Source organism: Maylandia zebra, linkage group LG8 (assembly GCF_041146795.1).
Source record: "Maylandia zebra isolate NMK-2024a linkage group LG8, Mzebra_GT3a, whole genome shotgun sequence".
NCBI lineage: Eukaryota > Metazoa > Chordata > Actinopteri > Cichliformes > Cichlidae > Maylandia > Maylandia zebra.
In genome coordinates, this window is record NC_135174.1 from 5,668,590 (window position 1) to 5,682,183 (window position 13,594).

General features: G+C 44.4%; 1 protein-coding gene across 4 annotated transcripts in view; it reads right to left on the reverse strand.

Annotated features, from left to right (window-relative positions):
- Positions 1-11,964: 11,964 nt before the first annotated feature.
- The window catches only part of wu:fj29h11 (uncharacterized), a 45,893-nt gene continuing 44,263 nt past the window's right edge, over positions 11,965-13,594 (reverse strand). For all 4 annotated transcript variants that reach the window (XM_004575922.3, XM_076887217.1, XM_004575923.2 and 1 more), the window contains 3 exons: positions 13,001-13,142; positions 12,736-12,892; positions 11,965-12,657 (listed from right to left, as the gene is read on the reverse strand). In XM_004575922.3, coding sequence (XP_004575979.1) covers positions 12,244-12,657; positions 12,736-12,892; positions 13,001-13,142 — 713 coding nt within the window. In that variant the 3' untranslated portion in view covers positions 11,965-12,243. The remainder of the gene's footprint in view (positions 12,658-12,735; positions 12,893-13,000; positions 13,143-13,594) is intronic.

Here is a 13,594-nt window from a genome sequence, read left to right on the forward strand (position 1 = left end):
CAAACACAGCTAGACTAACTCTTCACACCTTCATAAAAATGGTGTTTCCGTATCAAACAGTACACACAAGCCATCATCTACTAAGCACACAATGCGCCAACTGCACACTGATGGTATGAATACAAAACACATCTGGCTTTTGCTTTCTCTGTGCACAAGGTAGGCTATGTCAGTTTGAGCTCATACTTCTGTCATAGATCCATAAGCATAGAGGAATCCAAACTTCAAGTACTGGTGTTTATTCACACACATCAAAACAAACACAAGTGTTTATTTCCAAGTATAGGATTATTTGCAATCGCCATAATGACTATATGGGTTACTTGGTCTGCAGTGAACATGCTTCCTCTGCCCCCAGCATCTGGTCATCTAGCAATTCTGTAAAGTAACAATTTCCGTATTTTTACATCAATGGTATTGGTGTGTTTCTCATTGGCATATGGCAGTGCTACAAATCTTTGTGCGAAGTGACTGTACTAACCGATTCTCATTTCAAGATGTCCCTATGGTGCTTGCTACAGTGTAGCGGCTCGAGTTAGGCTGAACCCGTTGGCCAGCTACCCTCAGGGTCATTCCACGGTTGATTACATGGTCCACTATTGTAGCTCTGATGTCATCAGCAATTCTATTTCTTACTCTTCCTACCCTTCCTCTCCCCCCTCCTCATCTTCCTCTCCCCCCTCCTCATTTTCCTCTCCCCCCTCCTCATTTTCCTCTCCCCCCTCCTCATCTTCCTCTTGCTCCTCCTTGTCCTTGTCGTCCTCTTCATCCTACTTCTTCACCTCCACGTCCTCTTCCTCGGCCTCCTCTTCTTCTCACTCTTTCTGCTCCCTCCATTGTACTCCGCACACACAGCTTACCTGCATTATAGTGCTTAGGCAGATTGCAAAGTGAACGAATTATCTAAAAAAGTTTTCACATGTGAAAGTGTGCCAGACAGTTGGCAAATTAGTGTTAATGATAGCCATACATGTGTATACTTTTGCTAGGAGTGTGTTGGAAATTTGGTAATTGAGTGTTGTGCAGTGAATTGTGCCTACAGTTTTGCAAAGTGTGTGTTACAAAATTGCAAACTGAGTGCAAAGCAGTTTTTGTGCTTTTAGTTTTGCAAACTCAGTGAGTGGTTTTGCTATAAGTCTGAATAGTTTTAGAGATTGTGCTACAGGAATCACAGTTAGGGTTTAAGCATTCAGAAAAAACTGTAAACACATAGCGAGTGTAGAAAGGGTGAAAAAGAAACATTCAGTGTGTCATGAGAAACCTCCAGCAGCATAGAGCTATTGATGTGTAACTAAGGGAGGATTCAAGGTCACCTGATCCATCCATAACTGTAAGCTTTATCAAAATGGAAAATTTAAGCCTAATCTTAAAAGTAGGGCGAGGGTGAGAGGGTTCCTGTCTCCTGAATCCAAACTGGGAGCTGGTTTCACAGAAGTGGGGCCTGAGAGCAGAAGGCTCTGCCTCCCATTCTACTTTTAAATACCCTAGGAACCAAAGGTAAGGGAGCAGTCTGAGAGTGAATTGCTCTTCTGGGGTGATATGTTACTGTGAGGTAAAGATGGGCCTGGTTATTCAAGACTTTGTATGTGAGGAGAAAGATTGTAAAATTGTTACATTTAAATCACTTGGAGACAGAATGTTTCTAATTTTAGAGATAGTGTGTATCACACAATGGAAATTTGTATTTGTCTTTTATAACTGGTATTATTTGTGAGCGTAGATCTTTTTTGGATTATATTGGACATTTTTAGTGTTTTGTATGATATTTTTTTTAATCCACTGCGGCCTACTAGCTGTCAAATGGACTTGATAGAATAGAATAGAATAGAATAGAATAGAATAGAATAGAATAGCCTTTATTGTCATTGTACAGAGTACAACGAAATTGGAGTGCCACTCCCTTGGTGCAAGTTTCAATAATAAATATAAATGTAAAATATAAAAAGTACAAAAAAACAACAACAATCGTAAGTACTCAAACAATAGTATGTACAATATATACAGGATAGCAGCATTAATATGATGACAGTATGAATAGCAGCATAATATAATGACAGTGACGGTATGGAATAGGTTCAATTGTTTTTGTGCTTATTTACTACGGTGATAGCTCTGGGAAAGAAGCTATCCCTGAATCTGTTTGTCCTGGTTTTATGTGACCTGTACCGTCGGCCTGACGGTAATAGTTCAAACAGTTGGTTGCTGGGGTGAGAGTGGTCCTTGATGATATTGCCAGCTCTGCTGAGGTACCGAGAGTTTGCAGTGACCTCCAGGCTGGGCAGAGAGCAGCCAGTGATCTTCTGGGCTGTGTTGATGACCCTCTGCAGTACTTTCCTGTCCGCAGCTGAGCACCCTGCATACCATGTTGTTATGCCGTACGTTAGGATGCTCTCTATGGTGGCTCTGTAAAATGTCACCAGCAGCCTCTCCTCCAGGTTGTTCCTCCTGAGCACTCTCAGAAAGTGGAGACGCTGCTGGGCCTTTTTAACCACCGCCGTAGTATTTGCAGTCCAGGAGAGGTCATCAGATATCTGCACGCCCAGAAACCTCATGGAGTGTACCCTCTCCACACAGCTCCCGTGAATGTAAAGTGGGGCCGGGTCTGCTCTGCCCTTCCTGAAGTCCAAGATAAGTTCTTTAGTTTTCGTGGTGTTCAGTTGGAGGTTGTTAACTGAACACCACTCAGTCAGTCTGTTGACCTCATCTCTGTAGTCCGACTCATCCCCCCTTGAGATGAGTCCAACCACTGTGGTGTCATCCGCGAACTTTATGATGGTGTTTGAGAGATGGGTAGGGGAGCAGTCGGATGTGTAGAGCGTAAACAGGAGGGGACTCAAAACACATCCTTGTGGAGACCCGGTGCTGAGTGTGATGGTGCTGGACCGGTGGGGGCCGAGTCTGACAGACTGTGGTCTATTTGTCAGGAAGTCCTTGATCCAGAGGCAGATGGGGGTGGAGAGTCCCAGGTGAGACAGTTTCTGGACCAGGATCTCCGGGATGATATGATTGAATGCTGAGCTGAAGTCCAGAAAGAGCATTCTCACATAGCTTCCTCGGTGCTCCAGGTGACTCAGCGCAGTGTGGAGCGCTATGGTGATAGCGTCCTCGGTGGAACGATTTGTCCTGTAGGCAAATTGGTGGGGGTCCAGAGTGGGAGGCAGACCGGCCCTGATGTGCTGACAGACCAGTCTCTCAAAGCACTTCATCACTACAGGCGTAACTGCAACAGGCCTGTAGTCATTTGGGCTGGCCACAGCTGTCTTCTTGGCGATGGGGATGATGGTGGAGGTTTTGAGGCAGGGCGGGACGGTGTTTGATGACAAGGAAAGGTTGAAGATTTTAGTGAAGACTCCGGTCAGTTCGTCAGCACATGCTCTGAGAACCTTTCCATGTATTCCATCAGGACCTGCCGCCTTCCTGGGATTCACTGACCTTAGAACACACCTCACTTGGTGCTCCCTAAGTGTTAGTGTGCCAGTGCTGGGGGCGGGTGGAAGTGGTGTGGCAGCTGAGGGCTTGGTCGTCTCAAAGCGGGCGAAGAAACGGTTTAGATCCTCAGCCAGTGAGGCATCAGATGTTGCCTGGTTATTGCTTCTGTAGTTGGTAATGTGATTGATCCCCTGCCACATTTTTTTGGGGTCGTTGTCAGCAAAGTGATCTTCAATCCTCCTCCTATAGGCAGCCTTAGCTTTCCTGATGATAAAGAAGAGGGTAGGCCCAGATATGAAAAGGAAGGACTGCGTGGAAGCCAAGCGTGTGAAGGAAGGACCTGTCGCCCGATTGTCAGGTGAGACGGCTCGTGTGAGGATGCCGACCCAGTCCTGACAGCAGAAATGGCGACAGTGGGAAATAACGCATGTGATCGACAGCAGGGCAGAGGTGCACAGCTCGAGGGTGGAGCACAAGCTGAGCTGTGAATGGACGAGCCTGGTGGAGGGACGAGACGGAGATGGGAGGCTTCTTCTTGTCCTCCTGGGACCAGGTTGCCGTGGTCCCTGCTCTGAAGTGAAATTGCTCAGCTGTTTTCAAACACGAGGAACATTCGCCTTGGCTTTGTAGGACAATGCATCGCGGGACTGTGGGGGATTTTAGTGCACAAAAAACTGGCTCACATAAAGACATCCCCAGGAAAGGAAGACCACGAGTCACCTCTGCTGTTGATCCGACTCATCCGAGTCACCAACCTCAGAAATTGCAAGTCAGCGACCAGATAAATGCCACACAGAGTTCCAGTAGCAGACACATCTTTACATCAACTGTTCAGAGGAGACTGCATGAATCAGATCTTTATGGTCATATAGCTGCTAAGAAACCACTACTGCTTGTTGCTAAGGAAAAGCAACAAGCGAACAGATTTGTTTGGGCCAAGAAACATAAGGAATGGAGATTAGACCAGTGGAAATCTGTGCTTTGGTCTGATGAATCCAAATTTGAGATCATCGGTTCCACTCGCCGTGTCTTTGTGCGACACAGAAAAGGTGACCGGGTGGTCTCTACATCCATGGTTCCCACTGTGAAGCATGGAGGAGGAGGTGTGATGGTGTGGGGGTGCTTTGGTGGTGATGCTGTTGGGGATTTATTCACAACTGTGGTGTGCAAGATGGCCTGGCCTCCAGAATCACCTGACCTAAACCCAGTCGAGATGGTTTGGGGTGAAGAGAGAAGGCAAAAGGGCCAACAAGTCCTCAGCATCTCTGGGAACTCCTTCAGGACTAATGGAAAACCATTTTAGGTGACGACCTCATGAAGCTCATTGAGAGAATGTCAAAGGTGTGCAAAGCAGTAATCAAAGCAAAGAGCAGCTATTTTCAAGAGTCTAAAATATAAAATTCTGCATTATTCCATATGTGTTCGTTCGTGGTTTTGATGCCTTTAGTGAAAATATACAATGTAAATAGTCATGAAAATAAAGAAAAACTTAAATGAGAAGGTGTGTGCAACTTTTGACTGGTAGTGTAGATCCAGGAAATTATAGGTCATCCAGGTCTTTAGTGTCTCATTCCTGCAGTTTAATTAATTGTGTCATCTGGCTTCATGGATATAGCTGGGCATCATCTGCATAGCAGTGAAAATGTATGAAATGCCTTCAAAGGATACTGCCCAGATAGAAAAACAGAAAGGCTTGTTTCCATTGTGAGACTTAAAAGGCGACTTCTGTGTGTCCAAAAGTAAAGTGTTAACAACTTTTTATCATTTAACTTAGCAGCTACTGGCACGTCTTCCGTGGTGGAAGCAGAGTCTGGGGACGAAGGGGATGACCCACCAATCTCTGGGGGCGAGGTCACCAAGGCAGTTAAACAACCCCTTGGTGGCAGAGCCCCTGGGGAGGACGAGGTCCACCCCGAGTTCCTGAAGGCTCTGGATGTTGTAGGGCCGTCTTGGTTGACACGTCTCTACAATGTTGCGTGGAGATCAGGGGCAGTAACCCTGGACTGGCAGGCCGGGGTGGTGTTCCCCATCTTTAAGAAAGGGTGTTTTCCAACTACAGGGGAATCACACTCCTCAGCCTCCCTAGGAAAGTCTATGCCAGGGTGCTGGAGAGGAGTGTTCGTCCGTTAGTCGAACCTAGTGGTGAGCGGTGGTCTCAGGATTTCATCTCTGCTTTTTGCAGATGATGTGGTTCTGTTGGCTTCTTCGGGTGATGGCCTCCAGCTCGCCTTGGAACGTTTCGCAGCCTAGTGTGAAGCGGTGGGAATGAGAATTAGCACCTCCAAATCTGAGGGCATGGTCCTCAGTTGGAAAAGGGTGGAGTGCCCACTCTGGGTTGGGGACGAGTTCCTGCCCCGAGTGGAGGAGTTTAAGTATCTCTGGGTCTTGTTCACGAGTGACGGGAGAAGGGAGCGAGTGTTGTGGTGAAGAGAGAGCTGAGTGTAAAAGCGAAGCTCTCAGTTTACTGGTCGATCTACCTCCCTGTTCTCAACTATGGCCACGAGCTGTGGGTAGTGACCGAAAGAACGAGATCGCTGATACAAGCAGCGGAAATGGGCTTCAGAAAAGTGTGGCTGGCCTCTCTCTTAGAGATAGGGTGAGAAGTTCAGCCATTCGGGAGGGGCTCAGAGTAGAGCAGCTGGTCCTCCACATCGAAAGGAGCCAGCTGAGGTGGTTCAGGCACCTGACAAGGATGCCCCCTGGGCGCCTCCTGGGTGACATTTCCGGGCATGCCCCACGGGGAGGAGGCCCCGGGACAGACCCAGGAAACGCTGGAGAGATTATATCCTGGGAACGCTTTGGTATTCCCCCGGACAAGCTGGAGGAGATGGCTGGGGAGAGGGAGGTCTGGGCTTCTCTGCTTGGGCTGCTGCCCCCGCGACCCGGCCCCACATAAGCGGAAGAAAATGGATGGAACTTAGCAGCTGACTAGTGAAACCCTTAACCCAGTTCTTAGATCAGGGCCCCGGGTTGTGAGCTGTTCTGATCAATATTTGTAGGGACTTAAAGCATTGCTTTCTTATTACATTTTTCTAACTGAAAGCTTCCCCGTGGAATTATTTTCAGTCTAAAACAAAGATGTAAATAATCACACCACAGGGGAAGTCTGGTCACATACCTTTTTCGCCATAAGAATAAAAATATTGCCTTTTTTAATTCTTTAAAAAATTAGGCTGGTACCTTTAAGGGAATACAGTGAAAGTACATGTGGATGCATTTAGGTAAAAGACTCATTTTAATTGTGTTAACTCTACCAATTAAGGAGAGAAGAAAATCCAGCCACCTCTGCAGCTCTGCTTTAGATTTATGAATTAATGACATATAATTCTCTTGGTAGATTCTGTCAAGTGAGGAACAAGCAGTTATACCGAGGTATTTGAAACTACCCAGGCAGTATCTGATCTGTTCTGTCATGTTAATTGGAAATGCTTCACTCTTAGTGTAATTAATTTTAGAGCCTGAAACTGCACTGTATGATTTGAGGCGTGCAAGAAAAAAATGGAAAGGAATTGTTCAGTTGAGCTATAAATACTAATAGATCATCTGCATAAAGTCCAGTTTATGCTCCTCGTGCCTATTTTTAAGCCTGTAATGGAGAATTTTGAACAAATAGCAATGACTAATGTAGGGTTTTTTATGAGAGAGAAGACAAATATGCTCCTATTATAAGTTTTCCCAATTTATAAACAAAACGGTTAGAATTTCAAACTAGTTTTACATGGCACCATGGACCTCCTCTCTCTGGCTCAGAGACAAAGGCTGCCACGCCTAGGAAGTAAACACTTTTCATTTTGTGTGATAAACAGGATACTAAGGTGATTGGTCAAAACAGTTTAGGGTGGGCTTAGGTCTGATGTTGGCTCACGTTTCTTCTTCCGCAACTTTCTTGGCATCTCCTTATTTGGAGATGCCTCTTTAACCATCACCATGGCAACCACCTCTTACCCTCCTGTCAGACCTGCATAAAGAGAAAGGCAGACAGTTACGACTATGTTTACCTTCTGGTGCCTTCACTCCTCAAATTCCTTAGAGAAGGGGGCTCCTCTACTGTACTACTATACTAAACTATAGTATAGCCACCTACTTCTAATACTACTCTACAATGTTTAACTGTGTGCAATAAAGTATAAAACACAGTTATGTGATGCTAATTATAAGATATTAGCCTTAAAGATGAAAATAAATCCCACCTTTAATGGCTCTGTAACTATGTAAAACAAGGCAGGCGAGCTTGGACATCCGTGCCTACAACCACGGGACAATGTGAAGGCGTCCGACAGAACTCCATTAGTCAAAATCCAGGATCTGGGACCATTGAAAAGCTTTTTAACAGATCTAATAAAGGAGTCCCCAAAATTCATGACCCTTAGTCTCAAAAAGAGAGCTAGGTTCAGTTCTGTCGAACGCCTGCTCAGCATCCATGGATAATATCACCAAGGGAAGCTCTCATTTTAGAAGTTTCAATTATATGAAACAGCCTCCGAACATTATCAGCTGCTTGCCTGTTTTTAACAAAATCTGTTTGGTCTGCTTGAATAATTTTAGAAATAACTTTTTCTATTTGAAATGCTATAAAAATTAGGCAATACCTTATAGTCTGACTCGAGGAGGTTGAGGGGCCTAAAATTACCTCTGTTAATCCTTCCCAGGTTTGGGAAGTCATATTATTGTTGCAGGCACTAAAGACCGAGGGAGTGCCGCCTTTTGAAAAGTATTCTTGATCGTGTTTGTGAGAGGGGTTAGTAGATTTTTGTTAAGTCTTGAAGTATTCAGTCGGAAATCTATCAGGGCCTGGGGCTTTTTTGTTTTGTAACAATTTAACAGCGAGAAGAAACTCATCCTCTGATGTTTCTTTCTCCAATATGTGTTTATCTGTTGTGCTAATCTTTGGCAGAGGTAATTCACTTAGAAATTGTTTTATTTCAGTACTGTCACTATCATAGTCGGTCTCATATAAGGCTTGATATTAGTTTTTAAATTCCAGATTTATATCTTTTGGGTTTTCTAAATATCTGCTGTAGTTTGCCAGTCTTATTACCAAATTCATAATGCTATCTAGTTCTGGCCATTGCAGCTTCAGCTTTGTTTGTACACATATTAGTGATTCTGCAAATACTTGTTTTGTTCTCGAGTGATCAATTTCCAAGGTCCATATGTTGCTATTACTATGGTGGTGGCTATCCATGTGTAGCATTTCATTCCAAGACTAATTTCATCATGTGGACAGCAAATTATAAAAGAAAACTCCGCTTAGTATTTGTCATGTGTGGCAGGCAGGATGGACCCAAATGCAGGACTCGTACACGGAACGTAAACTTAAAGCAGCAGCTTTACTCGCTGAGAAAAATCCTCCATAAAGTAACTTTACAAAAAACAAACCAAAACCCTGAACATGGAAACTAGAATCACTAGAAAATAAGGCGCACAGAACTAAGAATGATAGAAACCAGAAGCACAGCGAAACTTACAGCACATGGGATGGTACAATGCAACAACGGACAGAGGACAACACAGGGCTTAAACACACAAGGGAGTAACGAGGGAATGGGAAACAGGAGGGAAACACAGCTAGGTCTAATCTGACATAACAAGACAGGGAGGAAACAAACCTGAATGCACTGAACACAGGACAAGGAACTATCAAAATAAAACAGGAAACATGAAACCTTCACAAAGACGCAGACTAGACACTGTGAAGTGGAGACGTGACTGATAAGGGGAACAAAGGGAACATGAAACACGGAGACGAGAGTAAGTAAACGTGGAACAGAGGGAAGATACAGTGAACTAGAAACTATAAAAGTAACACAAGCAGAAAACAATAAAGAAAACCAAACCCATGAAAAACAATAAATCAAAGAATATAACTTAAACCGTGACAGTATTATTTGTCTTATGGATTCTATCTTTAAAAACAAGTCTGGAGTCTGATACAGATCTAAATGGTATTTTGCTGAGATCCAAGTGGCAGTATGCCCCATGCTTTAGCTTACAACAACCTGGTGCTGAATGCCCAGAAGACAGTGGAGATTATTGTGGACTTCAGGAAGCACACAGCCCCACTCCCCCCCATCATCCTGACTGACACCCCCATCACCTCTGTGGACTGATTCCGCTTCCTGGGTACCACCATCACCCAGGACCTGAAGTGGGAGCCCACCATCACCTCCGTCATCAAGAAAGCCCAGCAGAGGATGTACTTCCTGAGGCAGCTGAAGAAATTCAACCTGCCAACACGGACGATGATGCAGTTCTACACTGCAATCGAGTCCATCCTCACCTCCTCCATCACCGTGTGGTACGCTGGAGCCACTATCAGGGACAAACAGAGACTGCAGCGTGTTGTGCGCTCTGCTGAGAAGGTGATTGGCTGCAGACTCCCATCTCTGCAGGACCTGTACACCTCCAGGACACTGCGGCGTGCAGCCCGGATCTCAGCTGACCCTTCTCACCCTGGACACAGTCTGTTTGACCTGCTCCCCTCAGGCAGGAGGCTCCGGTCCATTCGCACCAGAACCTCTCGCCACAAGAACAGTTTCTTCCCCTCTGCTGTTGGACACATGAACAATAACCACATGATTGTCCCCGCCACTAACACATGACCCTACGCTGTGTTCACTGCATCATTCCATGTTTGGCACTGATCACCACCTGCACTCATGTATATATCTTTCTATGTAGCACTCATAATTCTTATTCTCATGTATATATCTCATGTATATCTCATGCACATATCTTTCTTTCTACATAGCACTTTAATTCTTATTGTCTGCACTGAAGCACCGCAGCAATTTCCTAATGTTGTAAACCTCAACATCTGGCAATAAACCCATTCTGATTCTGATTCTGATTCTGAACAGCAACCACAAAAACAACTGAATGTTGAGTTTACAAGCTACACATGAATGCAGCATGAGTCCAGTACAGAGGGGGGCAGCTATGCAGTGCAAGAAGAGTCCCACTTCTAATATCAATGTGTTGTTTACGAAAACAAACATCACCTGCTAGTCATCTCCTTTTTGACTCATGCCTGTGGCCTCATATCACAAAACATCAGCACAATATTCAGCTCTGTGCTGCACGATATAATGACAACACTCAAAATACTTTATTGGCCCTCCAACAGAATGTAAAATGCTGCAAAGGATTGTAGACAAATCATTTCAGGACCCCTTTGCTCCTTTACAGGAATAACCCTCTACTATTGATTTATTTTGTACATTTTGTGCCTCAGTGCTCCCCGTGACTGATTCTTTGCAGGAAACAGCCCTCTGGTTACCATAAGGTTGCATCATGAGATGAAAATAGGGAGGTGCCGTTTCCCCAGGCTGTTTCTGATCTCTCCACTAGCACTCCTCACATGCCTAATAAGTGTCCTGCTTTGGAGATATTACTGTCCTACAGAAGCTACACAGGGTGTGGCTGTCAAAGAGGGGGTCCAAAGACCACCGTAGCAGGCGGGGATTTCATTAGCTTCCCTTTGCAGTAATGGTTGAACTAGACAGAATATCAGGGCTTAGTCAGACTTCTAACTATATCAGAATGAATTTGAGAGGTGAGCTCAAAACCAGAACTGGCTTAGGTAGAGGCAGCCATATTACTTTAAGGCTGGACTACTGTAATTCCAACTGTAATTCAGGCTGTTCTAAAAGTTCCTTGAAAAGTCTTCAGTTGGCCAAAAATGCCGAATCACAGTTACTAACATGTACCAGAAACAAATAACGAGAGGTTGTATTTTCCTCATATTAGTGCTTCTTTGTTGCCGCCCTGTTAAGTTCACACTGTTGGCTTACTTGTGGTTCCGAGTTTCTAACCAGCTTCCGGTTTGGATTTGGGAAACAGAGATGTCCTCTTTTCTTCCAAGATTACACTTCAAACTTTCCTTTTTGATAAAGCTCAGAGTTTGGGCTGGATCAGGTGACCATGAACCATCCCTTAGCACAGGGTCAGACTGCTGGGGGACTTTGCCTGATGTTACGTGATGGGTGTCACAAAAGATCTTTTAGCTCAGTGATTCCAAATATCAAGTCTCCAGTTATTTGTCTGACCCAAAGGTGGCCAGTGGCTTGGAAAAACATGGAAATCTGTCGTCCAACATTAAGTATTATGCCCCTAGTCTGGTTGTGATCTTTGAGCTTTATTTTGACACAATGAGCACTTTCTTTTGGCTGAACTATTTTAAGCACGTTGTAACTGTTTTGCAAAGTGCTGTACAAATTAATGTTTTATTCTGATGCACTTACCCTTCACTCGCCTCTTTTCCCTCCTCAAACATATAATATACTACTGTGAGTCATTAAGGTTTGTCTTCTCTCTCCTGTAGTTTCTGTTTAATCCTCTTTGGTGTTCATAGCCTCACTATGCTCCTCTTTGCATCCTCCTTTCTTGTCCTTCACCTTCCACTTGAGGTCACTTGATAAAAGGGAGTTCTTCCTCCCCATGGTCACCAAGTGTTTGCTTATAGGGGAACATTGGATGATGGGTTTCTCGTCATGTAAACATATAAAGTACCTTGAAATTCAATAAAAGAAACTCTTCAATAGACACACTTTTATTATTTCAAAGGAATAAAGGAATGGTACAGAAAGTAAAAAAGGTTAGCAGATTGCTTAACTTCACTGAATATGGAAAACAGTTGACATTAAAAGGAGCAAAATGTATCTTTTGCTCAAAAGCAAATACAATACATTAAACATAAACGGCACAATATACAGCTAAAAGGACTCAAATCAGTGCATTTACTACAAACATTAAAAATTACACAAAATTATTTTAGGCAACTTGTGCAAATATCTCCACAGATTTTAAAAGGAACTACACAAACAGATAAAGAGCTAAGTCTTTGGTGTGGAGATGCTGCGCTAGGTTCTGAATCCGACAAAGGCGTACGTTCTGAGCATCTCCAGTGCTGTACACTCTGTATATGTGGTATCGTTCCTTCTCCTTCAGTGCAAAGTCCAGCTCGTTGGCAGACATGTGGATAAATGACTTCTCTTTCTTTATAGTCGACTTCACCTCCACATACACCACCTCAGGCTCTCCTGTGGATCCGAAGGTGAGCTTAAAGTCGTATGGCTGACCGGTCTCCCCGCTCTGATTGCACCACATGACGTGCGTGGGTCGTCCAGGGTCGCTGCTATCTCTCCAGTGGCACAGGAAGGAGTTGACCAGCTGCTCCCCCCATTCGCCGATCGCTGCCACATCTATCTCGTCTTCTGATAAGACCACCTACAAAACAGAGGAGCTATTAGGAAAGACTTGATAACCAGCGACTAGGAAACCAAAGCTTGCAGTCGGTATACTGACGGTGGTGGGTCTCTGGCAGGTGAGCTCCATGTCTTCAAGTGTGGCCTTGGTTTTGTTCCAGTGAGGAAAGTCCAGGTTCAGAGGAGGACGGATCTCTGCAGCAGCTGCTGCAGTCCCCTGGAAAGTACTAGAAAGCACCACAGCCTCAGGTACAGCACTGACAGAGAGAGACAAAGGAGAGAGATTAGAAATACATACTCAGTAAGAGTGAAAATCAACATTTTCTGAATATTTTACATATTTGGGAAGAGGAGAAGAAGCCTACAGGCTGTTTGGAACGGGCTGGCTGCTGGCTGTCTCAGCAGGTGGTTCAGATGGAGGACTCGGTGGAGGTCTGGGAGCTGCAAGGCTTTTCTCTCCACCTTCAGCTGTGTCAGACCGAGTGGTCTCACTCTGCTGACGGCGCTCTGTTGGTGACAGACAACACCAAATGGAAAACGTTAGTTTTTACAGGATGTGCTGTAACAGTTTGGGAATAATGACACAACGCAGAATTACACAAGAACTTTCTGTTTGTAGTGTTGTGTCTTTGCTCACTAACAAGCTAAAATCAACATCTTAACTGATAATGCAAGATGCAGCTGGTTAAGACAATAAAACTAACTTATTGTGGACGATCTTTTAATCTACCTGTCTCTCCCTCTCTGTAAGTATTTTCAGTTTCTTGTGATTATCACAAACTGAGAAAGACGGTTCTGTGTTACCATTCTGCCCTGTGGTGAAAATATAATTTTGCAAAGGTAAAACACTTAAAGCTGCACACATTTATTCTTTGTCCATTTCTAACACAAACAGCCTGAGCAGAGGAAGAAGAAAATCATTTTCATATATATCTCCTGTCTTCCTTCTCTCAGCCAAA